At 33.1% G+C, this 27,170-nt stretch overlaps 1 protein-coding gene across 2 annotated transcripts; it reads right to left on the reverse strand.

Annotated features, from left to right (window-relative positions):
- LOC126836020 (LIM homeobox transcription factor 1-beta-like) lies at window positions 1-26,789 on the reverse strand. 2 transcript variants are annotated; one of them, XM_050568968.1, is made up of 7 exons: window positions 26,530-26,789; window positions 22,241-22,518; window positions 10,167-10,393; window positions 8,953-9,125; window positions 4,841-5,042; window positions 3,628-3,807; window positions 1-323 (listed from the first exon to the last, which is right to left on the reverse strand). In XM_050568968.1, the coding sequence occupies exons 2-7, from the start codon at window positions 22,498-22,500 to the stop codon at window positions 124-126; spliced, it is 1,242 nt and encodes a 413-aa protein (XP_050424925.1). In that variant the 5' UTR covers window positions 22,501-22,518; window positions 26,530-26,789; the 3' UTR covers window positions 1-123. The 2 variants fall into 2 exon arrangements, with proteins under 2 accessions (XP_050424925.1, XP_050424924.1); XM_050568967.1 differs by lacking the exon at window positions 26,530-26,789 and adding an exon at window positions 22,615-22,683.
- Window positions 26,790-27,170: the final 381 nt, after the last annotated feature.

The following is a 27,170-nucleotide window of genomic DNA, read 5'->3' on the forward strand; positions in this document are numbered from 1 at the left end:
ATAAAAACAATTTTACAAGTTTTTATGGTCTAAACCGTCAGTTTCAATTTATACTCAATCGTAATAATGTATAATAATAGTAAAGAAGTATAATATAGTGATGGTAAAAATAACTGTTATACATTAATGATTATCTAAAGACAACGAGTTGGGATCATCCGGAATATTGTTGCAGAAATATGACGCTTGCATTGAGTATAGCCGGTCAATTGGATTCGAACCACATCGGATTACGGTCTCTTGAGACAGGAATCCGCCATAAATATGTTTTGGCGCCATGTCCGACGGTACTAAATAATTAGGTTCTCGTCGATTATCTAAACCTGGAACAAATTAAAAACCAAAGTATTCAATGACAGACTGTTTTAGATCTGCATTTGTTATGCATTGCATTCGAAAATCATTTTTCTAATTTAATTGTGAATATTTATTGTTATTTGAGTTGTTTTTGGGTAAATTTATGCAAATTTGTTCTTAATTATTATTATTATTATTTTTTGGAAATGTAATTATCCATATGTAAGCAATTTTTAATAAAATATATTGTAATATAGTGTGCAGTGTGTATACAGCAGTGGCGTAGCTAAATGAGAAAGAGGAGTTTGGTGGTTATAACGCTTTTCGAAATAAAGTTATTACAAAATCATACTTATATTTAAACAAAAAACATTTTTAAAATTGAAATTATGAATAAATTCAATGAATATTTAATAGAAATTACTTTAGTTTCAAATTTCAGCTGTGAAAAATTTACTGAACATCTAGACTTGACGATTGAGAAATTAATAATATCGTCATTTTTATTAGGATGTTCTAAACAATTGTTTCAATTTATAATCATTAATTTAGCTTACATTTGAATTAATCATTTATTTAGCTTAAAACAGTTTCAATCCGATTCTAGTATAGTGTGTAACATGCATATCACTATAGGTTAAGTTAGGCCGGTCTATATACCTAGTTTCCCCCCTCGTACACTTCCAATTGCATCTATGGGTAATTATCATAGGCACATGGAATTATGCCGTTACGAACGCCGTTTTTGGGACATACTTGAGATGTACTGATATATAAATACTATACACGGCGGGTATTGATGGAGGAAGAGGTGTTTTGTACAGTGTAGAGGTCACGCCGCAGGAAGCCCCCGTAGACGTTAATATAGGCGCGCGTTTATTATTTTCTTCTCTCGGAGGCAGCGCGGACGTACGCGTGTCACCCGCCGTCGCCGTCTTTATTGGCCTCGTACCAGTGTATATTAATATATATATATATATATATATACAGTCGCGGGGGCCTTAGGCGCATCCCATGCCTTCCCCTCGACCTCCCCTTCGGCGCCTCCGAGGGACAAATCCCTTTGACAGCTATAAAACCCGCGGGGGCTAGCGCGGGGGGCGATGTGGTGACGGCGAACCCGGGTATTATCCCTCGGTGCACCCTTCGATCACAGCGGGCGCGGATTTAATATTAAATTCTCCGGTCGCGTCTCGAAACGGGTGTGGGCGAACCGAGGGCTTAGAATATATATATATATATATATATATATAATATATATATATATATAGGCGTGCAGTGTGTGTGTGTGTGTGTACAAGGGAGCCATTACAAATAACGCGGTGAGCGGAGAAGAGAAAGGGGATGGGCAAAGATCTCGGCGAGAAAAGAAGAAAATTCTTCCTTTTTTTTTTTATACCGAACCCACCCTGCCGTACTTTACTTCTCGCAAAAGTTCTTTTATACATATAATATATATGTGTATGTGTGTATAAGTAAAGTTTAAAAATAATAGGAACAAAACCGACGAGGACGACGATTAGTGGGGTGAGCGCGTTGACCGCTTCCGTTCATTCTTCTTAAAACGTCAGGCTGTTTAACCGACTATAATTATTGTTTTCGTCGACTTTTACACAATGCGCGAAAACGCTTTAGTCTGCCAACATTCGTGTACAATATATTAGTCTCGATTTTTATCTTGCATTCCCTCAGACTGCAAAATACACAAAACTTTGGATCACATAAACACAACACGAGCATAATTAATAATTGCCGAATTCGCAATCGATAGTTATGAAATCGTATTGAAGATTTTTCATCCGAAAAGTTTTTTTTTTTTTGGCTTAGATCACTTAGAAAGAAAACAGCATAACCTGTTAGCTATGTATGAGACTTTTAATTTAGTAAGTTCACGTTGTAAATTCACTAACTTAATTTTAAAGTTAAAGGTGTATAAATGGTTGATTAAAAACGTTGTCTCCATAAATGTGCACCTTGTTTGTAACTTTATGCTAACACTAAAGAGCTAGTTAAGGTCAAAAATTCAATAGAAAAAGGTATTAGGTAAGTTTTTAATTTTTTAACTGCCCACAAGAAATTATACCAATTATATGTACGTTATTTATTCAATACAAATTTATTATACTAAATAAATAAAACGATTAATCATTAACTAAGTAAAATATATAAACGTAATTCAACCGTATAAAATTTTAAAAATGTGTATAAAAATAATAAAATAGATAGTGTCTATGGCGTATCTGCCATTATCGCTGTATTAAGATAAAAACATTAAAAAAATATATCTTCATGTTTTTCGAAGTTAAATTAAGATAACGATTATTAAAATGTTTTAAGCCAATTAGAAGAGTTGCGAGCTATTTTATAATTATTATGGTAGTTTTAGTAATAAAATAATTATTTTATTACATAAAACCATAAGTGCTTAAGTTTTTTCTAGTTTTAGTAGTTTTGAACAGTGTTAGTAAACTGATGTTTGTTTCAGTAAGATAAATATTTTATTTGAAATATTTGCTATACATATTGTGTACGATTACTCTACGTGCAATATGCGAAAAATAATTAAAAAATCGAAGAATGTACAATGAAAAAATCTATCACTGCATAAACAACTTGATATTAGGAGGAAAAATAAAGTGAATATGCTAAACACAAGTGACTAGATAAATTATTTTTTGGTACAGTTTTTGTGGATATAACAACATAATATTATACAGAAAGTATTTCGCATTATTTTGAAAAATCTACAAGTACATTGTATGAAGACTATTTGTCAGAACAATGCGGGATATACGCATTCGGCATTATGGAGGAATCGAGTCAGTCATGTAGCTTGTTGGTCATACTATACAGCTAAATTCATATTGTATACCTACAAAGCTCGCTAACAAAAGTATTTGTTCGCATTGTGCGAGAAACCATAAAACAAAATTCTTGGTATTTGACGGCCGAATCGTCTGTCCTATAAAAAATGAAAGCTCAAATTCCGAGGAAAGAGTGAGGCAAAAGAACGGACCTTAACTTTTTCTTCACATCTCCGTCGACGGTTTCGGTCCTCTTTTAGAGTACTAAAATACTTAGTAAAAATATATACAAATATTTTAACCCTCGGTAATTTTTTCAGTAGTCCTCTCTTGTAGGTACTATAATTATATTATATTATAAGCTGCATAATTAATAATTATGGATACCTATGTGCATTGCAATTACAATAGAGTTGCATTGAAAGATACAATTTGAATGAAAAATAGATTTTTTTGTTTATTTTGTATTTTACCTAAGAATTGATTAAACTGGTCCTGTAACAATATAGTAATATTATTAACTTACCATTGTTGAAAATACCAAAAGGCGGTTGTTGATGAACGTAGGGCGTTAAGGGGATTGGTTGCACTATACTCGGGGAATGTTGCCTAGTGTTGTAAGACTCGTGTATTTGTTGCTGTCTGTGAGTTTCGTGATGTAGGGCTTCAAATCGACCGGCTACACCATCTTCGAATCCATCCGAACCTGGAGATAAAAAAAAACAAAAAATGTTAAAACGTGTATTTTTGTATTATTGAACTAAAATTATACTAAAGTACATAATGTTATCATATATATTATTATTTATAAATATTATTATTAAAAACATAAGTATATTTTAGGTGTATCGTAATGTATACAGCCTGAATTTAATATGTTAAGGATATCGTATTTGATTGTAGCTAGATGAGTACCAATTCAATATTGAATGGTGTATACGATAATAATTTACTTAAGCGTTAAACATCATAAACTTGTATCAAAATAATAATTTTTTCGTGGGAAATTTGTTAGACTTTATTCAATTGGAAAATACACTGAATTTGATCAACAGTCCATATTCAGGTATAGGTTTTTCATTTTTCCGGCAGTTAAGTTTTCTCTTCTTTGTGTTAATAACCACTACACACTGCTCAATACACACCTATACATTATACGTATATTGATTTTTTCACTTACATGTTTAAAAATGTCGTATCTGTATATCTTTTTAATATTGTTCAATGGGTTGGTTCGATTGTATTTCGATAAATAAAGCTTTCGGTTAGGTAATAAAAATGGCGAATAGTATTCTTTGAGGTTAGGAGGAGCAACCACACATAATACGTCTTTTATGTGTATTTGCCGTTCGACGATACACGGTTTGGGAGCAATAAAATAAAGAAAGCGAGAGAGAGAGAGAGAGAGTTATTTGAAAAACGGGATTAGATGGGAGAAGAGGAGGTTTCTTCGTGCAAAACGATATGGGGTGGAGCGTCTTGGTTGTCTTGGCAACTGTGACCCTTTAAGTCGCGACGGCGTGACCCCAAGGAAAAAATAAAAAATAAAACAACACTCCACTCGTTCAATGCTTTGAGTGGAGATCATTTTGAAAAATTCTCTGTTGAGAATTTGAGAATCGATACTGTTGAGTATCGAGCAATATTATTATTATTATGAAAATACTTGTGTGTGAAGAAAATCCTGCTTAAAAACTAAAATTACACTGGTGAAACGTAATGTATAATTTATACTGAACTGCACTGTTCGTCTTTGATGGTCGAATGGAGTAATCCACTGGAACTGCACGAGTTACCACTATCAGCTCCACTACAATTGTTGTTGTTGTTGTTGCCGTTAACACCGCTGTTAATAGTATTTGAAACGTTGTTGTTGTTGTTGTTTAGTTTTGCCTTTTTTTGTATCTTTTTCATTTTTGCCCTTTGATTTTGAAACCAAACCTAGAAACGACACAGTAATTGATTGTTTTTGTATAACACGAGACTATGCTCTATCAAAATGATGCTGTAGTATTGTAACGCGCTATCTCACGTTAAACAATAATATGTTCGTCAAGGCCCCATAAGTTTATCAATTTGTTTTTAATGAAATTACCAACTTATACTCTACAAGGTAAATCGTTGATCTATCAATTGTTTATTAATTGTGTTCATGTATAAAAAAAAAATATATATATATATATATATATAGGTAATCAATATAATGTTCTGTAAAATAATTATAGAACTTGTAAGTTTAATGCAATTACACATATCCAATACTAATGTTATTCATGAAATCGAATGCAAAGCAAGTTTATTAATAGGTTTCATTTTCAAGAATCGTATATAATTAACACATTTATACAATGGGAGCATAACTGCTCTGAGTCTATTGATAGCGTTGATGATCACAGCTGGCCTTAGAGGAAGGCAAAGCTAAGGGCAATTTTTTTTGCAAGGCCTCTGTGAGTTTGTGAGATTTAAATAATATATAATGCACACTATTTTTTTTCGCCACTAAAGACCTTTTGATTATATTTTACAGTAAACATTTTTTGTTAAAAAGAACGGAATCAATGGTGTTTAAATTATACTTACATATTAAGTATGGAAAATAATTAATATACAATATATAAATGTATATTCTGAATTATCAGTTGACAATATAAATTACTTTTGAGCATGTCGAATGCGTTAAATTGATTGCTCAACGTGGTCGTGTTTTAGAAAATATATATTACAGAGTGCACGTTGTTTCCCAAATAATTTTGTTGTAAAAGTTAAAAGCGATATTAATTTAGGTAGCCGCCGAGTGCAAATTTCAACACGGATGCTTCTACGTGGAGAAACATTTACAAAACGCTTATGAAATGTAAAATCGACATTTCAGCTACCTACTCAACATTCCATGTACACGCACAGTGCCATATGAATAACGAGAAAAGCTAAAATTTAAAATATGTCGAGTTGGTTTTCATGAGTATATTTAAAAAAAAAATGTCTGTAGTGAGTAACTGTAGAGCCTGTAATATAAAACTAATAAAAAGTAAATAACAAATGTCGATTTTGCTAACTCAATTTCAATAGGTATGTTAAACACGTATTATCTCTAAATATAGACATTTTCATGAAGCAAAATTCAGCTAATGCAAATTTCACAAACTTGTTTGTCTTTTCGTAGAACAGCGTGAATATTTGATGAAAAAAAAAACCATCGAATAACATGTCGACGAAATTAGCAAGTAGTGGTCAATTTGACCTTTTCTACATGAACTTTCAACGGTGGGTTTTTTTATCATATTTTAAAACAAATATGAACTTTATATTTTACTATTTATCAAGAAATCTGTATATTAATCACTTATTTGTAAACTCGACCTCTTAGGAATAAAAGTAACTTGAGTTTTGTATTCAGTTTTCAAATTATTTGTAGTAGTTTTTAAAGTAAAAAGCCAGTACAATGAGGTTGGATTATAGTGGGGACAGGTCATAAGTCTATAAGAATTATTTAAGCTCAAAATGATAAAATCACTTGCGTATCTGAAGATAGATAAAAAATCCTTGTCAATACTATATTAAAAATTGCACTTTTAGTATTAGGGTTGATCGTCAATAACAATTTGTTTCTGTTGCTACCCTTACCTCATAAATAACAACATAATGCAAATATTTGTCGGATATTTGCTGACCGTTAATTCATTAGTAACCTAATGATTGTCTACAGTCTAAATGTAATTTTTCCCTTAATAAAAAAAAAAGTTTGACTACAGATTTTTAAGAAATTTGTAACTTGTATATATATATATATATATATATATATATATATATATATATAACACGGTTACAGCCGCCCCGACTACACGTGAAATACTGATAAAGCTTGTGCACACTGCACACAGACTGAAGTACTCAGAAAGAAGTCTGTGCCGCGGCATTTACATTGTGGCAATAACCACTTACCTGTTACTTTTTCAAAATGAATCGTGCGATGCTAGTTTTTGTGTAAAAGAGGTAAAAAAATATTATTTTTTGGGATTGCGAATCAGTTTACAATTATACTCGGTGAAAAAAAAAAAAATAAAAACCTAAAACTGGTACTTGAGTGTCAATACTTATTAGTTATTAATTAATAGTATCATTCTGAATTGATGTCTATAAAAATGTGCGGAAGTGTGCAGTCAAGCATTATCAGTATTTCACGTGTACAGCAAAAAAATAAAAAAGGACCACGATGGGCGGAGCAGATAGTCGGGTTGGCTGTGACCGTGTTATTGTGTAGAGCACGCCCGCTCGTTATCAGTATAACTTTAAACGTCTGTAACTTCCAAAATAAGTGCGAGCAGCGCAAAACACTTGCAGATTCGCAATCAGCATTAAAAGTACTATCGATTAACAAAAAAAAAACCGAAAAAAAGGGTGCACGATAAGCTAGATTTGTTTCTCTTTCAGGTACTATTTTCTAATTCATAGAGTTGCTACACGAGGAAACGGGTTCTGCAGTTAAGAAAATACCGTGGGTCCAGACACAGAATAATAAAATTAAAATTAAAACACATCTTTGTAAAAACAATACCTTCTCAGCTACGCTAACGAAGCTAATAAAGCATAACACGTGTTTACTGTGTAGATTGTTTTCCACCAGATTCATGACTCCTTTATTTGTATATAAAGATTAAATGCATTGCACCCTAATTTGGAATTCAGATAGTAGTATTCATAAACAAACAGATGAACATTAAATAATAAACAGTATAACATATTGTGTAAATAGATCATCACACGTTAATACTTGATTTTGTGTTGATTAAGAATATTATAATCCGAAAAATGATAATTAAAAACTCATCGCAAGCTGATAGCTATTGATTCACTGTCATAAACGACTTCTTGTTGTGATGGTCCCGACCTAATATGTAACCTTTACTAACTCAGAACACAGTTAGTATACACATTTTAAGGGTTACCCTCGCAGAATAACCAGAAAGGGAAGCTTTAAATAAAAATACATGGGTTCTTATGAGCCGCCGAATCGACATGTATTGTTTTGTTTTGTAAAAAAACAAAACAAATGTATTATCTATGATCTCTGTTTGACGTCTTAATTATTTGTTTATATCCTCATGCAATGAGCTTACTTTTATGGCAAAAACTATTGACGCTTAAATTAGCTTTGAAAGTATTTGTATGTTTTATACACTTATAATGATATCGTTAATTATTATATAATACAGTTTAAACAATTAGTACATTTTTATTAATTTTCGCCCCTTGAATTATTTTCTTAAAAAATAATAATTATTTGAATTATCGTTCTTGAATTACCTTCAACTGTTTGCATAAATAAAACAAATCGCGACCAGTTGTCATAATTATTTAAAAAGGTATAAAATGTAAATAGAAAAATTATAGGCAAACAAATTTTCAATATTTTTAATTACCTAGTAAGTTTAAAATAAATTATGACAATATTAATTACGAGAGCTGCTCAGACTAAAAATATAAACATTATAAAATCATTTTTACTGGTATCAAAAACGCGATAAACTATAGTTATCATACACATACGATATTAGCGTAATGGATATGTATTTATACTTCATAGGACCTATTATATAGGTGGATAACACAAGTAATCAATTCAAACTAATACATCATTTTGGCCAATTTTTACAATATTTTGGCCCACTGGATCAAAGTTGTGTGATATTGTTTTGGTCGTTTAAAAAATTAAGAATCACTTATTCTGATTGTATATACATATACCATATAACTTATGCAAGTTTTGTAATAATTGTTTGGTACCTTTTTTTTTTTGTCACTGCCATTGTGTATTTATCTTATACTTATGGTAGACATATACATAGTTTACCTGAACTATGCGAACGCTCAATCCTGTGTCGTGCGCCAGACCTTCCCTAACTTTCCTGCATGGTTTAGGGCTCAGCTCGAATGACGCTTTGAACGCTCTACGCTGTTGTGTGGTCAGTATGGTCCTAGGTCGTTTGGGTCCTCGTCGTCCGTCGTGGCTATAATTCCAATCCCCTGAAACCACCGAGAATTGATTCAATTGTATTTATCACGTGTATCAATCATACACCTTCGTTTAGTATAACCATTGATTATAGATAGTACAACAGATAATAATGTACAAAATAGCCAGTAAAAGCATACAATAGCCGGTTACAAGTTCTTGTGTCCTACATCATGGGCATCATGGGCGCCTGGAAGGGGGGGGGGCTAGACGGGGAATTTGCCCCTCCCCCTAGACTTCAAATATAATTGAAAAAATTTCAACTTTTATTATTATTTAAATAAACATTAATCACGTTGGGTTCTATCACTGCGGATAGCCTCCCTCCTCATACCAAATCACCGTTTTTATTTGTTTATTTTTTTTCCTCTCTCTGTATATATATATAACAATGTAACTATTTGCTTATTATGCCTTGCAGCATAGATTGTAAATATTCTTTAATAAAAAAAAATAAAAGAACATTTCATTGATATTTTTTATTTTAGTATACATTTTTAAATTTAAAATTGACAAAGAAAAAAAAAGTTTTCTAATATGATACACTGTAGAGGTTATTAAAAATGTAAGCCATAAAAAACATAATTTCATTATGCCCCTCTCTGATAAATTGTTTGCGGGCGCCCGTAATAGTAGGGTTTCTGGTATTTATTGCTGTACATATTTATATAATAATTTCTAAATTTCTTTCTCGAAAAAAAAAGAAAAGAAATGGTATAAAACACGTGTGCGCTACGCCATCGATATTATTCAGGCCACAACCTAACCTTGCCTTACCGCGCACTCCGCTGCTTACTACCTTGTTGACTTTTTTAATTTCAACTTTTTACCAATATGTCTGATGTCCGTAATGCCGACGGATTTGGATCTCTCTTTCTCTCTCACTCACACACACACACACGCACTGGATCTCTACTGTAGACGACTATACGGCCAGAACTAGTTATTCCTCAACATCCGAGGAGGAGTAGAGGATGTGTCAGACGACGGCGGAGATAAGGTAACACAATAACGATTGTCAGACATTGCGCGTTCGGCGTGTTTTTACTGACCTGTGTTCCGGTTGATCTCGTCGCGCATCATGTTCACTTCTTTCTCGTAGTCGGGCCTGCAAAACAACTGCGAGTGCTTGATAACGTACTGATCGCCCGTGCACAATCTAATGCCGCAAACCACGCAAACGAAACACTGTTCGTGGAAAACGCACTCGCCGGCGCGCATTACCAGTTCGCCGGCCGCCATTCGATCGCCGCAACTGCCGCAGCTCCGGTACATGCACCTTGGAAAACAAAAATAAAACAAAAACATGATCAACAAAACATCAACAAAATATGTAAATTACACATAAATAAATATACACGTATCGCGTACCTATATTTTATCGTATCCCACTTTCGACTAAGACTCGACTCGCATTTCGCAACGGTAAATCACAGACACACACACACACACATACATACATACACAAAACACACACACACACACACCCGCATACTAAAATTGCTTAATACCGGAATACCGGGTGATTCAACTGACTCGTTAAGGAACTTCTTGTTTTTCTTTTAATAATACATTCATTTTTTGCATAATATTATTTTGAAATAGTTAATTCGCCAATTCCTCGACGTTACAAAAATCATTTGACTATATGGGTTTTTTTTGTATTTGACACTTATAATTTATACATAGACACGGTTTTTTTTTTGAAAACATCAACTCTGTTGAAAAAAGTCTCGACTAATAATTTTAATCGTAGATTATTGTTACAGTTTATATGAGCGTTTAGATGTTTGGGCACAAAGAGTAGGTGATGCGCGGACGAGCGTTCGCAGATGAATATTATGTAACTCCGCCTACTCCCTTTGTCCAAGGAAACGCCTAAAAGTTATATATAAAACCGACGTCGACCATAGACACTAATAGAAAATCAAGCGTTTATTTTGATCTTAAGTACACAGATTGAATCCGAACGGACGACCGAAATATAGATGCAAACGAATTTTAGCCGAGTTAATTGTTTTGTATTTATAGCGCTCAAAAACTTAGATAATCGATGCTCCGTTTAGAGTAATAGTCGAGTACCACGCGTTTATGAAACCACCCTGTACACGACAAACACTCGAACACGAGTCGTTATTACTTTGTTCTTTGCGTTGTTATCGTTCTTGTTGGCCTCAAGAGTCAAGAGTTAGGTTCGCGTTATCGGTTCGGCGTATTAAAAATCAATATTGACGCCAGATGTTGTCACTGACACGGTACATAATTTTCTATTCGTCCAAAGATCACACGAAAAAGTCAAAAACAAACGACATGTTTACGAACCGTTTAAACCTCTAATAAATGTTCCGTTGGGTACTCTGATTTTCTTTCGCGATGCCTTTGGTAATACCGAATTGCTAAAACACTAAGATTGTCACTGTTGCCTGTAAAATGCGACAAACGAGAACAATTGAAATTAAACTAGTCGCAGTACTCGGTACCTAAATGTGCGATAAATAGGGTAAATTAGGTCGCGTTACGTAGGCCGTAGTGTAGAGGATTTGAGGAAGAGATAAGTTCCTCCACTTCCCTGAGATTGAGTTTTAAAATAAAATCATGCAATGTCGCGTGTTCATTAAAATTACGCTGGAAAATTAACGTTATTGAATAATATTGTTATTCAACAACTTTAATATGGCAAAAACAAAATGTTTTGTTATTGCGCCGTTTTGTATATTTATTCGAACAAAAATGAAAAATAGCAAGAATAAAAAATATTATTACTCCCTTGGTAAATACATGATTTTGGTTTTTGAAAATCTGTTACTTTCTAGCGTAAAATATGTTTAAATTTTTTATTAAGGCTATAATATATTCGTATCTACTAACCACACTGTTCAGTGTTAATGGATACTTTATTGACACTATATACTTTATTGGTTTTTAGTCATTAAAAAATAAGTCTTCTGAAGCATATTTCCAAACCTTTTAAAAAACTACATTGAAAACAACTCTACATTGAACATTTGAACCTCAACTCAATATTTGTCCTGAAATTGAAATAATAATAGATTATGCTTTTTAAAAATTAGTACGAATAAAATGTTTTACTCCACAAGAGAATCTTTTCTCTTGTGTTCCGTTTGGACGCCGTTGTAAAATTGGAACATTGAGCCAATATAGTTGTGAAATTAGTAAACTCTGCGTGATTTGATTGAGGAGTTTTGCGGTAATGCAATATTTAGAAGCCGTTGAGTGAAATACTATTATGTTTTTCCAGCATTGTCACCAAGGTAGAATATTATACAAAAGAGTAGAATATGATAATAATTTAGATTGAGATATTTTATTTCTTAATTATTAAACGATTGTATAAGGTTGTTTCTATTATGTGCCTTTCTAGTTATGACTTTTGTTGTTTTATTCTAGGTACCTATATCACGTTTTTTAATAAAGCAATAAACCGCGTTCGGTGGATGGTATCAATGGTTTTTTTTTCGCCCCTTCTATGGAAGGGGAAAATAATCTCATTTCTTTATACAATAATCTTGCATCACCTTGGGGTATATATGTATTAGCATTTAGCTTTTACGAATATATCCGTCGGTGGATGACTTCATATGATTGTTCCGTTTGTCAAGCAAAACGATTACGGTTATTCTTGCCGACTATATACTAGCGCGCTGCTACAGCCATCGCTTATCATCATCGTAATAATAATAAAAACAAATTTATAAGGCCGAGCAGGCATATCGTTTTGCTCCGGGAGATCGCACCATGCCGTACACACAAATACATTGAACACAGGATATATAAGCGTAAAGCTATAAAAACAAACCGCCTAATAGACCTGTATATACATACATGTATAAGAGAAAAAGAGCCCCCAAAAAGCAGTCAAAAGTGTAGTCGGTGCAACATATTGTTTTTATATATATCGTCTCTGCCTCCCCCGTTATGTTTATACGACGTGCCGTTTTCACGGTTGTTACCGAGTATATCCGTGTGTAGCCGTGGGGGTGGGGAAGGGGAGAGTCGCAGACAATATGTTACAAACAAGCCCTGTACCGTCATCCCCTATTCCTTCTATTGTCCCCCCAACCCTCGGGATAAACCATAGGGTCGCGCACAAATCGTCGTGACCGTCCAATATCTGTGCACCTGCTTTCTTCTCCTTTCCCCATTGGGCTTTTCTTCGACTTTTGTTTTTTGATGACGTAAGACGTTGCCGCATCGCATCGCACGTGTTACCGCAAAATCCGAGGATAAAATAAAAACGATTTATACACAGAGCCCACACACGCGGCGCGGTGTACCTCTCTCTGTATTTCTTTTTTATCCTTTATGATTTTATTACCGGAGCAAACGGTTCTTGCACCGGCTTACGACCCCAACGGAGAGGGACAGAGATCCGAAAAGTTTTTGCCGCAAAACTGCGCCCGCCAATAAAATAAAATAAAAGCGATAGATTTTTTTTCTTACCTTCTGCGTTTTTGGATTATCCGTATTTTTATACCGAGTTTTTCTGTCGAATTTTTCTGCGTTAAGTTTGCTATTCTATATATTGCCATATTATATTGTACAACGCAGATGATAAAAATTTCAAGCTGTAGGTATATCCAAGTGGTAGCGTAGGTATTTACAGCCTACGAAGGGTGATATATCACATCCCAGAGCCTTAACTTCCATAAATAATAAATATATTATTAATAACCTATTTGTTAAAATATAGAAAACTATTTTTGTTAAAGTAGAATTTTTGTACATACTATGTAGGACAATTTAGTATAACTTACAGTGCAGACCATTTGCATTGTGTTCCTGCCTTACTTAATGTTTACTTTTTAAAGTCATACAAAAGTTGTGTATGGTTTGCTATTACATTTAATCTAGAACACACTTGTACGTCTCGGACATTATTATAAAGATAAGTATAGACAATGACATAATTATGTTTTACTTTTGCTTGTTTGGCTTATAGAATTACAGTTGAGGATATCAGGAACAAAGGATACACCATCAGCAGTCGGGACCGAATGAAAAGGTCAAAAGCGCCCCGCCCTTATTAGTAACAACAACACAAAAAAACCCAATCCGGTTATTTTACATACGAACAATTATACACAATAGAAAATTACATATTGCATTGAAATCGACAACCCTAACATTATACACAAAAGCACCGTCTCCGATTATAATTCAATATAATATGTACTACGACATCATAACATCTTTTTTTTACACACACATATTATTCTGTTATAATAACATCATTTCAAAAACATAGACATACATACATAAATTAAAATCCGCATACTTTGCACAGGACATCTATGATCTAACCTCACGCGAGAATAATTTTTCAAACAAAATGATTACACGGTGTTTGAAAAACAAAGCACTAAATATGTAACTTCACAAAATAGTATACATATAAGGTCAAGGCATTGGACACTTAAGCAACGCAGTACCCAGTGACAACTTAAGAAGCTGTTTTGAGCTGTTGCCCCTGATTATTGAATTTTTGACACTAGACAAGTGGACGTCTTGAACAGACTATTATGTAGTTAATATATATATATACTCCTTTTTTTATAAGCCTTTAATAGTTGAATATATTTTGCTATACAACCTGACTGAGTTCAGTCTAGTTCAGTTTTCTACTAAAAGCAAAATAATATAAATGAGGCAGTAGAATTATCTCAAAGTTTAAAAGCATTATTTTTTGATGAATTAATTCTTCCCATGCTCGTATTTTGACTTGAAGTAAAAATTGTTACTTATTTTTTTGTAGATGATAAATCAATTGCCCGCCTATATCCGTATTGATGTTAATCTATTGTTAACACGGTATTGGAAGAAAACAAAAGCAAACAAGTAGAACAAAACATATAGCTGTAGCTGTGCACTGCGGCTAGGGTTGTGGCACAAACGATTCGCGACACAATGCCAATGCAAACCGTCCCTCCCCAGACGTCAAAAGGTCGCGGTATTTTTATTAATTCGAGTTGCGTCAAAAAAAAAAAAGGGGGTGAAATCCATACGGCTCTCGATATAGTACATTATAATATTTATATTTATGCGCGCCCCACTGCCCCGAGTGGACCGTATACGTTTCTATATGTGAGCACACACACGCACATGTATGTATATCTTCCTCTAATGGCTATTCGATGATTATAAATGCCTCGTCGGCAGCCGTTTATTAGCATAAAATATATATATCACTGTGCGTGTAATTTTTTTTTTTGTCTTTTTATTCCCTGCTCTCACAGTGTAAAAAAAAAAAAAAACAATGAATTTTGCGGTATATAGCTTCGCCGGGGGAAACGTGACTCGTATAGGCCCCTCCGTCGAAAAACACGTGTTCCCCCCCACCCCGTGCCGGTCGTCTAGGACGGATAGTGAAGCCCACAAGTGCGGAGGGTGTGTATTGCACTGTATACAATATTATTACTGCAGTTTTGGTAGCAGTAGTAATGTGCTACGTCATGGTAATGCAATTCGAGGAATCGCACCGCTCGTATCAATTGTGTAATTGATCGTTTTCGGATTGACGTTAACGAGACAAAACGATCTCCCTCCCTGGCTGTTATCCCAGTCAACCCGGTGGTGGTACACAGCAGACCTCGATGGTAATATTATTTAAGGGTTGTTGCTTGCTGCCCGCAGTAAATCCGACGAAAATCCTCGGAGAGCGCGCGTTAACCACCGTTTAATACTATCCATACGTCAATTTGTACTTATACATGTGCAAGCGGTAATTGTTTTTCATGTTTCAACAGTTCTCATTGTATTCTTGTACCTATATCATGTGTGCCGTACACACACAAAATCAACAGCCGGGGCACCGTCTTATGACTAAAAAGAAAAATATATTACCGTGAACATGTCATTTTGAAATTATTATTATCGTTATTCCTTTATGTTAGCATACAAAACGAGTTGTAGTGCAAAATTTCAATTGTACGAAACAAAAAAATAATAATACTGGACTGTACATTTATGAGAAGAAGAGAGCCTCTGTTTGTTTTCTTAAGTTTAACTAACTTTGTACAGTCTTATTTTCAGCTCTTAAGTCTTAATATTGCGAACAAAAAAAAGAAAAATATCTTAAACCTTGTAGGGAGGGGGGGAGGGCATAATTATTGAAATTTAGATTTCAGACCATTTGTGGATAGGAGCATATGCCTAATAAAATATATTCTATAAAAATATTGACTCAATTCGGCCGTTTTTTCTTCACTAGCAAGTCAAAGTTGAAAAACCTGTAATTTGATTTTGATTTTTCCTGGTTTTGGAGGTAAAGAAGTTGACATTTTCAACTGGTTAACCCACTAAAGTACCAGTTTTGGATATATGGAGGTACTACTCGAGTCCAAATCGGCCCAAACGAAAAAAAAAAACACACGTCGTTAATACCTTTTCAGGTTCGCCTCGAAGCTAAACACGATTAAGCTTAAGTTTACTTTAATAATTATTAAAAAACTTGTAAGTTATTTATTAACCTACTAAATTGTTTTGTAATAAAAATAAATAAAATCTCGTTAGTTGATAATAATCAAAGAAATATGACTGATATGTATTTCATTAATTAATGCGTAACCTGCAATTCAAATCATATTTTCATTGCAATTTTAAATGAATAAAAACTTTTAGAGATCTATCGTTTACGCCTATTTGGTCGATATATTTTAAATAAAAGCTAAGTGTTGATAAATTCCAAATACCTAAGTCTTAGCATGAAGTTAACATATAATTTCTACAACAATAAATAACTCATTGTTTTTCATTATTTAAGATTTATCCATTAATTAATTAAAATATATATATATATATCCTGTAATTTTTAAACGACATATTATCTTAGTAGAAATATCAGTTCAATTATACATGTAACATGTGTCAAAATAAAAAACGACGGCACATCAAAACCAGCTCAAACCTACATGAGTCAATGAGTGTAAACAAAATTATTTGTATTGGAATTAACCATATTATCAAGGTAGCTCAAATGACTAATACTACCGAATCTAATAATACAGTTCATTTGGCCGACGAGATTAAAATCACATAAAACACCAGACGGTAAATTGAAAAATTAATTTTTCTAAAACTATTTTGAAAATTTAATACTAATAATATAGTGCTACAGTTTGTGTATTATAATACTTTAAACATATGAGCAATATTTTTGTCCTGCATTATTTATTTAGAATTCAGCATGTTTTATAATATTTATACAATAATTCAGTATATTATTTTCGGTTGACAAATAATATATTACACAACCGCGCACCGCCAAGACGTTTACTGGAAACTTGTACATGCGAATCGAACGAACATTTGTCTTGCGGAAAGAGCTTTCTCACCCCCTTCGGCGTTCAGACTTTTATGAATGATGACATTGTCGGCTGCGTTCTCGGGGTAATGATGTTTTTATAGCTTAACTTTTCCTAGCAGTTTGCCCAACCGCACATAAAAAACACCATAAAAATCACATTGGGCTCTTTTTTTTTTTTTTACACCGAACACGTTACCGTTTACCGAACACCGTCGACTACATGATACTATCTACGTTATTATATGATCTAGGGGGTTTGCGAAATCCCCACAACAGTTGTTTTTATAGAAAAAAACATATGTATGTTACAGGTTAAACTACAATCGACGAAATCGTCTGAGCAGTGCTATTATTTTACAATATAGCCGACACGGGTATTTAGTAAGTATCGCACTACATGGTAATTGGTATACCTACCTAAATTGTATAGATAAATGTATTTGTACAACATAATAAGCAGCAAGACAGTTAAAAATTTTTATTAAAGTACTTATAAAAAAAAAAAAAACGTTCATCGAGAACCGTGATACTAATATAATATGAAACTAATATAACTAATGTAATAATGTAACTTGTCATTATAATATCATAACGTTTAGTGCGTTTTGTACTTAAGTATAGATATAGTGTTTCAAAACCGAGTTCATTGCAATGCGATATTATCTTTTCGAAGTATATTTCACTCGGCTTATCAGCATTTTTTACCAGTCAATGTCAAAGAGGCCATTTTGTAAGCACTTAAAACAATATAAGCGGTATATATACATATATGTATATATTAAATGTACTTTGCTAAATTTAAGAAAAATAAACTAAGGTATTGATTTTTTAATTATAATTATTTTTTTATTAAAGGGCATTTAATTTACAAATATAATAAAATTCAAATAATTTATATTTTACTAGCACCAATATAATTGGAACAAAGATAACCGGAATAAAATCCGTTTAGTAGTTTCATAAAAATGAAAAAGTAAACAAATTCATCCTTCATCAATATAATACCAAATGTGTACCTACGGCTGATTATGGTTCCAGTTTGGGTTGTTCGACATTTTAACTTTTAGTATCTTACGGTACGATTTTTACTCCAGCTAGGTTTCAATATTTTTTATTTAAAAATTGTTTCAGTTAAAAAGAAACAATACTCTTCGGCTTGGTTTCTAACTTCGCCCTGTAAGAAATGTTATTTTTGTACGCCATTTTTTGAAATTTTTTTTTCACTCTTGTTTTTCATAAAATATTATGTAGGCGAGTCTCACTAATATAAGATCATTTTATGTGTAACTGCATGTATGTGTTTAACGAGGCATTAGGTAAACACACTACTGATAACGGTTTGTTGTAAGTAGGACACGGTGTGTACTCTCTAAACAGAATAATCTACACCCATTGAAGGTATATATATATGGGCTATATTTCGATAATACTTTCAAAATAGACAATTATTGTTTACCAAGACATACAATTTTTTTGTATACATTATTAATATTTAAATTGATTTGAAAGTTATTGAATATTTATTTAGTAAAAAATAATTATCGGTATTCGGTCTGTAGCAATATAAATGTATAACAAATTGATAATGTAGGTAATTATCTGTAATATTAATTACGGTATAGATACGCTAACAGGGTGGTTGGTTAATTATGGCCCAGTTAATACATTGAAAGGTTTTAGACTTCTTTATAGTATTATTTTCGTGCTTTATTAGTTGTTAGTAATCCCAAATACGATATATTTTTCAACAATATAACCATACCTTTGTGGTCAACTCTTATGAACTTAATATTTTAAATGGTATCGTACATATTATCTTAACTTCATTGACCACGGGAGGTGGGATGCGATTGAGTAGTTGTTCAAAACTAGGAAGCGACCAGTCAACATTTTCAATAAATTATTCTTAATTTTAAAAAGTTAATAAAATGTGTACATTACCAATTGAAAAACTTAAGTTCTTAAGGTGTTAAGACACCTACACACATATAAGATGAAGTTATATTTTTGAAATATATATATATAAAAAATTGTGTGAACTATTACTATAAAAAATATGAATATAAAAAAGATTAATTTTAAAAAGTCGTGTAACTTATTGTAGTTAGACGTACGTGTGGGTAATTTTCAAATCATATTTTAGTAATCCGAAATTCAAATTAGATAAGTTTTGGAGCTAAATCCATATAAACACTGGTTGGAAACGGTTTATACATTATCGCAATTGAGTTTTACCAAATTAGTAAATAAAATCAGTTAATTTACATTTAAAATGTCACATGATTAATATGCCACAACCGATTCAGACTATAATTTAATAGGTATAGGACATTCAATTCTAGTTATTATTTTACATATTATTAATTTATTTAGTTTGTGCGAGAATGAGTTGGCCGAATTCACATTGCACGAATTTAACAGTATTACGACTGCATGCAAACGTGGTTTCTAATTCAAAGTAAATGTTTTCAGACATAATTAAAGCACGGATGTTTATGACTTTGCATATTTTTTTAGTTAAATCAGATTTATACCCCAATACGATAGAAATTGAATTCACAAAGACTACATTTGAAATCGGCAAACTTATTTTTCATATATTTGACACTTTTGAGCATATATTTGCCTATGACGATTATGTCAAGATTTAATAGCATTTTTTTAAGTATAACTAATAAAAATGTTGTATTTAATTTTTATCTTTTAACGTGTTTACGAGTATGAGCTAAAGAAAATTATAAACAATATACGAAAATTCTGGTTAGGTGTCAAACAAATTCAATAGTTTTCATTGTTGTTTTAAATTAAAAAACATCACCAATATAATTCTGTGGCGACTTTCGGAAAATGAACTTTGAAGTTTTTATTTTCCATTAGGCTCTATGTTAATTTTTTTATCAAACTCTTCGTGAGCAATTCATTTTTTGGCCTAAGAGTGTGATTTTTTCACAGTATATAAAGATTGATTGAATTTTTGCAATTAGCGGACTAACTCGTTTATGCACAAAATTGACATTGGCCCTTCTTGCTCCAAGCCACAGAATTGTAATGAGATGTTCTGTCGATACATAAAATAAAGGCATATAATTGCACGTTTTAAAATACATTTATGGTCATTAACGTGCGAGCTCTAGTTATACCTAATATAGGGTGGTTTTTAGACACAGCAACCGTGGTAAAATATGCATAGAGACCACCGAACCTCGCCGTTTTATGGCCAGCAGGTCATACGGTATGGTATGGTATAACATTTTAACGGGTCGGCTATTTGTGGTGGCGTGCCGTCTTCGGTGAAGTAATGAAGTCGCCGTCGATGAATTAATAAACGACCGGGCGCGAGGTATTAACCGACACGAGGCGGGCCCACCACCGGGACGGGGACACGCGCGCGCCATAAACGCCGGCACTGTATCCACGAGGTCCCTCGAGCTCGGTACCATAAAGCTGGGCCGCGTGCCACAAATCAATCCCGAAAACCACCGCACACGTCGCGCCGCATTTAACTGCAATAATAATAATCATAATTACTCCCGAGTAATGACGGTCGGGCGATAAACGTCATGCCCACATTATAATATTATACAGCTTTATCGGTGAGAAACTGGCCGTTGAAAAATATATTCAAATATCGACTACCGCATAATTTTCGTATTAATTATAACGTGTTGTGGTTAAATTTGGGTTAAAACTTAAAAGACAAGCGAAGTTTAACAAAAATATGGCCATTAATTGATACGCTTCACGTTGCTTTTTTTTTTTTAATAAGAGCTTACACTGCGGAACTAGTATCAATCACGTTAACCTAGCATATTGTACCAAATGGTAATAGTATTTATTTGAATCTACACGAGTTTAAAATTGTTATTAGAAAATAAAACCCCGGCTAAAAAAAAAATAATTTGCCCTGCACATATATATAAATAATACATAACAATAAATAATATTCTATAACTAGGTATTACTATTATTTTTATTTTTTTTTAGAAACAACGTCCAAACTAGGCAATGAGTACAACGCGAATACAAATATTCAAACAACATTTTCTTCTCGTAATTTCTGCAATAATGTCTGTTTTTTTAAACAAGGTCTTTAATTCCTCATTGTGACTAATCCTCCATTATCCGGTGTCAGAGTCGATACATTGTCCATAAATTCTTCTTAGAATTGTTCGCTCAAACACTGCAAGTCTGGTTTTAATAATAATAAGATTTAGAAATAATTAGAAATAATACTTTCAACGGCATTGTTTTCATCGTTAGAGTCATCAGCAATATATCCAACATTGTTGTGCCGTATCAATTTGTAGATTCATCAGGATTATAACTCATTATTAACTTAAGTGATACTAAGAAACAACTGGAAAAGAGGTTAAGCATGTTCGGTTGCATAATTAATATCGAAATCTCCAGCTAAAATCAGTAGTAATGTATGGGTAGTTCTCTCCCAATTCTCGAGAGCCTACTCGGCTGTAAATGAGTAGTCTCCTATAGTCCTATGCAAACATTTTATTATGTTTTCTACAGTATTATCGGGATAAATGTAAACAACTACAATTATTATTTCTGTTTTATGTGCAAAATAGATGATAATTTATCATCTGATAAATCTCAAAATTTACATCAGAGTAAAAAACAAGTAAATTGGTTAAAGTAGATTTAGGGTGGAAATCCGCGCTGGGGACCACATAATACTTTTTTTAAACATAATTGACAGTTTAAGCGGTATACACTAGACCTAGCCAATAATCGATAAATTGTATAATTACTATAGTTCATTGGCATACTATGACGATGTGTACTCACTTCTCGTAGTCCGGACGGCAGTAAAGTTTAGCGTTCCATACAAAGCACGACCGGTCTAATTTTAACGCACAGGCTGAACACTTAAGACACCTCTCGTGGTACGACCGACCGGATACTCGCATGATGTATCTGTCGGTTATGGCACATTCGCATTCAGCGCACACTGTCGATACCGTGGCCGCAGACGACGTTTCCGCGATCAGCTCGTCTCCAAAGGCTGGTTCCATTTCCAGCTTGACCAAGCCCAACGCCGTCTTCATGATAATATCGTTTAACGCCTGCACAACATAAACATATGAATCATACATTCAACGTATCCGCATCAGTGCTGACATATAAGGTAAGGTCAGCTGACATGTGTTCATTTTTGTTACCTTTGACCGTTGTAATTTGTGGAGCATAGTCAATGCAATCACGGTATAAGGCATAGGAAGCTTTTAAAAAGCTACCAAGAAATATAGAAGGAAAAAAACTTGTATATAGTCATTATAGCTAGTCAAGGAAGATGCAACAACCTCGTGGAAATATTTGATTTTACTCAAACGCCGTCCCCGATAATTCTTATAACATGAGGATTTAATTTAATTGAAATTTATGGAGTTAGTGACTGATTGGTATTAAGAACTAAACGGCTTGATAATGTATACAAATTACAAACGCAAAATACTTGTTCAGTTCTGTTGCGTTTCGTCAAACGTTAGCCGTGTACAATTTACACGTTTGAATTCATTCCAATACAGTGACAGATACCAAGTATAGTAGACACACAACAAAACGTTTTTAAAATGGTTGAGATTGCACTCAGCGCGATTATATTTAGACTAAAATGTAAGAATGAAATTTATACCAACATAATAAATTATGTTTGGTTATTCTTATTAAAATATAATATCTAATATCACTCGAGTTATAATTTATATTTTCACTCGTCTTGTATGCATTATTTTAAATGTGCGTCGACAGTTACAAATTATTATTAAAAAATATGTATTTAACTAGTGGTTTTAGAATAAACAGACTTTTTCAGTTATTCATATAATGTTAAGGGGATTCGATACCGGCCGTTTTTTTTCAGTCAAAACACATCATTTTTTGTCCATTGCACAGGCCGAACCAGTTAGATCCGATTAGTAATCTGAAAAAAAATTTGAATTTGTTATTAAGTTTACTTGAGATCCTACGAGGCACTTTTTTTGAATTTCAACCCTTTACAAATTTGATTTTAAAATTTTATAAAATGTTCAAACGTTTTTTATTCATAGTAAGAAAAATATATCAAAAAAGTACTTTGTAGGATCCCAAGTAAACTTCATTACGAATTCTAAGCTGTTTTTAGATTACAGAACCAGTGATCTGTGATCCGATTGATCACAGATGAACCTTATACAAATTAACCGGTAAATTAATTGACATGATCGAAATTTATTAAGACCACTTTTTTCTTAAATATTGCCTATACAAAACTCCTTAAAAACGGTCGGTATCGAATCCCCTTAATACTGATTTCTGTACCTTCTTGGCTAATATAATACTTATTACTTGTATATTATTGTTTTTATAACTGTAAATTGTAACCATACAGAACACTGAATGATAGGGGTCATAGTACTGAACAAACGTCAGTACTTAATTTTGTTATTGTTACTTAATATTAATTGTCGAAGCTTTATTTTAATCCGTGTTTTGTGCTGTTAACCTCATTTAAACTATTATATCTATTGTGTTGTTCGTCGATTTATGTCCGTTTGAGTAAACGAATTAAGGCGAGAAAGGATGTTTATAATTAGCGTACTAAAGTAAACAATTTTTGCAACATTTAATTCGGTGACAATGAAATATAATTTTGAGAAACTTTATTCTATAGCTGTTAATCATTGCTCCGAGTAAATATGTATTATTTTTACCATTTATTATTTAATGCAGATTATATTATAGTCAATTGATATTGTCAGGTTTTTAAATAAGCTACAGAAGCTGTTAGGTCGATAAATCAGTTAATTTCTGCATTCGATATTAATACTTATAAGAATTAAACTCGTGGTCATTGATTTCAAGTAAATAGGTAATTAGATAATACTTATTTTCCTAAAATATTACCATACATAGACTGCACGTACGTTTAGGACATTTTCCAAATACTTAAGTGCGCTTATGCGCTGGGACAATATTCTTGAGAAAATAAATAAATTGCTTATTGGTGCACGTTTCAACTTCTTACAGACAATAAACGAATATGTATGACATAAAAAAATATTATTCAAATTTTCTTGCTTTTTTTGTTGTCGTCCACATGCATATTTTAGGCAAAACTTTTAAATAATTTCTTTTTTTTGCCTTAGTCCACTATTGTATATCAATGGACCATTCTTTGATGTTTCAATGTATCTACGTACCTATATTATAATGATAATGTATATGGAATTGTTTTATTGAATGTGTATGTATGTATTGTGTATATATTTATACACGGACTGTTCCCCTCGAAATTTATCAATAATCGCCGTGACGTTTTTAATCGAAAAAATATTCAACAATGTTTTGAGCACACACACACTTACACTCTGCTGTGCACGTGCTGTCTCCCCGCCAAGCTATATGTGTAATCCCTTAAAGCCGCTAGCTTCTTCATAATACACACACTGCACACACACGTACGATTGTAGTATGTGACTTTATTAATTTCGTATCCCCTTTTCTCGGCAGCGGTGATTGACGTTTATTAAGTCACTTCAGGGCGATCCAAGGTATCCAGTTGTATTTAAATAGCATAATATACAGTTTTACAGTATAAATAAATACCCCTCGGACAAAAATAAAAACGGGCCATCGTTAAATCAAAAATCATAAACCGTTAGGTATACGATTAGAAAAATGTAGTTACATTTTTACTTAGTGTAGCTACATCAACAAATAAATCAATAACATCTTCTATACAGAAGATGGTCTTTCGACTGTTTATGTATCCACATAATTTATGTTGTTCAAATAAAAGAAGTCTAGCTAGACAAATTATTAGTTGCATACTTTATTTTGACCATTAAAATTTGGAAAAATTGATTTGAATTCAATTATTATTTTTATGCGGTCGTGTCGTTATGTGTTTACCTACATATTATAGTTTACTAGACATTTTAATTTTGTTGGCATTAATAATTATTTCATAAACTATTTATTTTGCACAGAACAAAATACATAGTTGGTCCAACTAAAATTATAGTTAATATAAGGACACAATACATTTTCTAGTTGGAATAACTAAATAAATAGTTGGGCCAACTAAATTTTTGGGTAAAGCAACTATACATTTTGTTCGGCCAACTAAATTTTAGTTGGGCCAACGATTTGTTTAGTTATTCCAACTAGAAATTTATTGTGTTTAAGCTTTTATAAGTTTTTTATGTTGCGAACCGCGAAGAAATGATGGCCAGACGCCATGCCGAAATACATATGAAAATTCAAGGAGAACTATAATATTTTTTATGTCAAACAGTGTCGTGTATAGGATATAATAATATTAATATTCAATAGATGTAGGTAATATGATATATATAATACTAATATTATCACATTTTAATACATTCGCTGATTATAAAACGACCTTTGACATTCGGCATCATGTGTTGGAGTAACAAAAGATACTTTTGCGACCCAGGGGTTCCAAGTGCAACCCCCAAATCCCAATACACCATTAGGTTGCTACAATCAAGTATACAAAAGCTAAGTTATGTTGTTTATTTACTTCTATTATTGTTACTTTTACAAACAATGTTTATCACATTTTATAATATAGTAACATCTTATAATTAATTGTTTGTTAAGTTAAAATTAAAACCATCTATTATTTTGTTAAAAAAAAAAACACTTTTACATTTACCCATATTGAATAACCATTACTTAACACTAATAAATAATTCTCTCGGACGTTTTTAATATGAATTCCCGATTATGTACGACAATGTTAAAGCGTCTGAATAAAGAGAACAGGTTTTTGTACATAAAGCGTGCGCAACGTTAGCTAGTAGAGTTGATATTTAAATATCCCATCTAAAAGGGTTTTAGAACAATAATTTGGTTCTTTTTGCCAAACATTTGACGTAGTCGCGTTGCAACAGATGCTTTGGACATTTTTAAAAACCTTTTTAGGACCGTTTCACTGATTTTATTATCCCTTTCTAAAGCCACAGTATACATAAGAGTATCTACACAATAGATATTTAATGGCTTACCGGGATAAATAAATTACCATTTTTTATGACAACCGACTGTGACTTATTCTGATGTAAACTCACCTCGTCGTCATCGCGTCGTCCGCAACCGATAAGCGGCCGTGATGTGCACGGAAATGTCGTCAAACCGGTAAGTACGCCGTGCGGGACCGAGTTTTCAACGAGCTACACAATAAAATAGCTACACGCGAGCTAGGTACTACTCGTGTGTATACATAGGTATAGCATGGTGGCCATGTACATATACGGTTATATAGCCACCGACAGTAGCTTTAATGGCAGCGCGACGAGCTACACAAACGGTGGCGGCGGAGCGCGACTCTATCGGTGGCGGTGGCGTACACGCGGATCGCGCAAAGGGATTTTCACGCGCGTCGGCAGCTTTGCCGGTACGGCTTTAGGGCGTGTCCGTCGCGGTAAGCAAAGGGAGGCGCTTGCCAACCGAGACATATTGCCCTTGCGCCGCCGCAACCGTCTTCTTAAATTTTTCCTTATTATTATTATTATTTTTTTGTTTAGAGAAAAACAACCGGCATCGTATCATAAGTATATTATTGGTACGAAGAGACAAACGGATGTATTGGACAAATTGCAGCGGAACTGGTGGTAGGCAAACCTGTATCCGTAGGAAAAATTTGCTCCCTGATAGTGATGAGTCGTCCGATGGGTAGAAGACTGGGTCATCAATGGAAACATTGATGGGT

This window comes from Adelges cooleyi, unplaced genomic scaffold (genome assembly GCF_023614345.1).
Source record: "Adelges cooleyi isolate 19-005CV unplaced genomic scaffold, UGA_ACOO_1.1 ACOO_flye_CR_arks_rails_tigmint_CR_PRNA_23, whole genome shotgun sequence".
NCBI classification, from domain to species: Eukaryota; Metazoa; Arthropoda; class Insecta; order Hemiptera; family Adelgidae; genus Adelges; species Adelges cooleyi.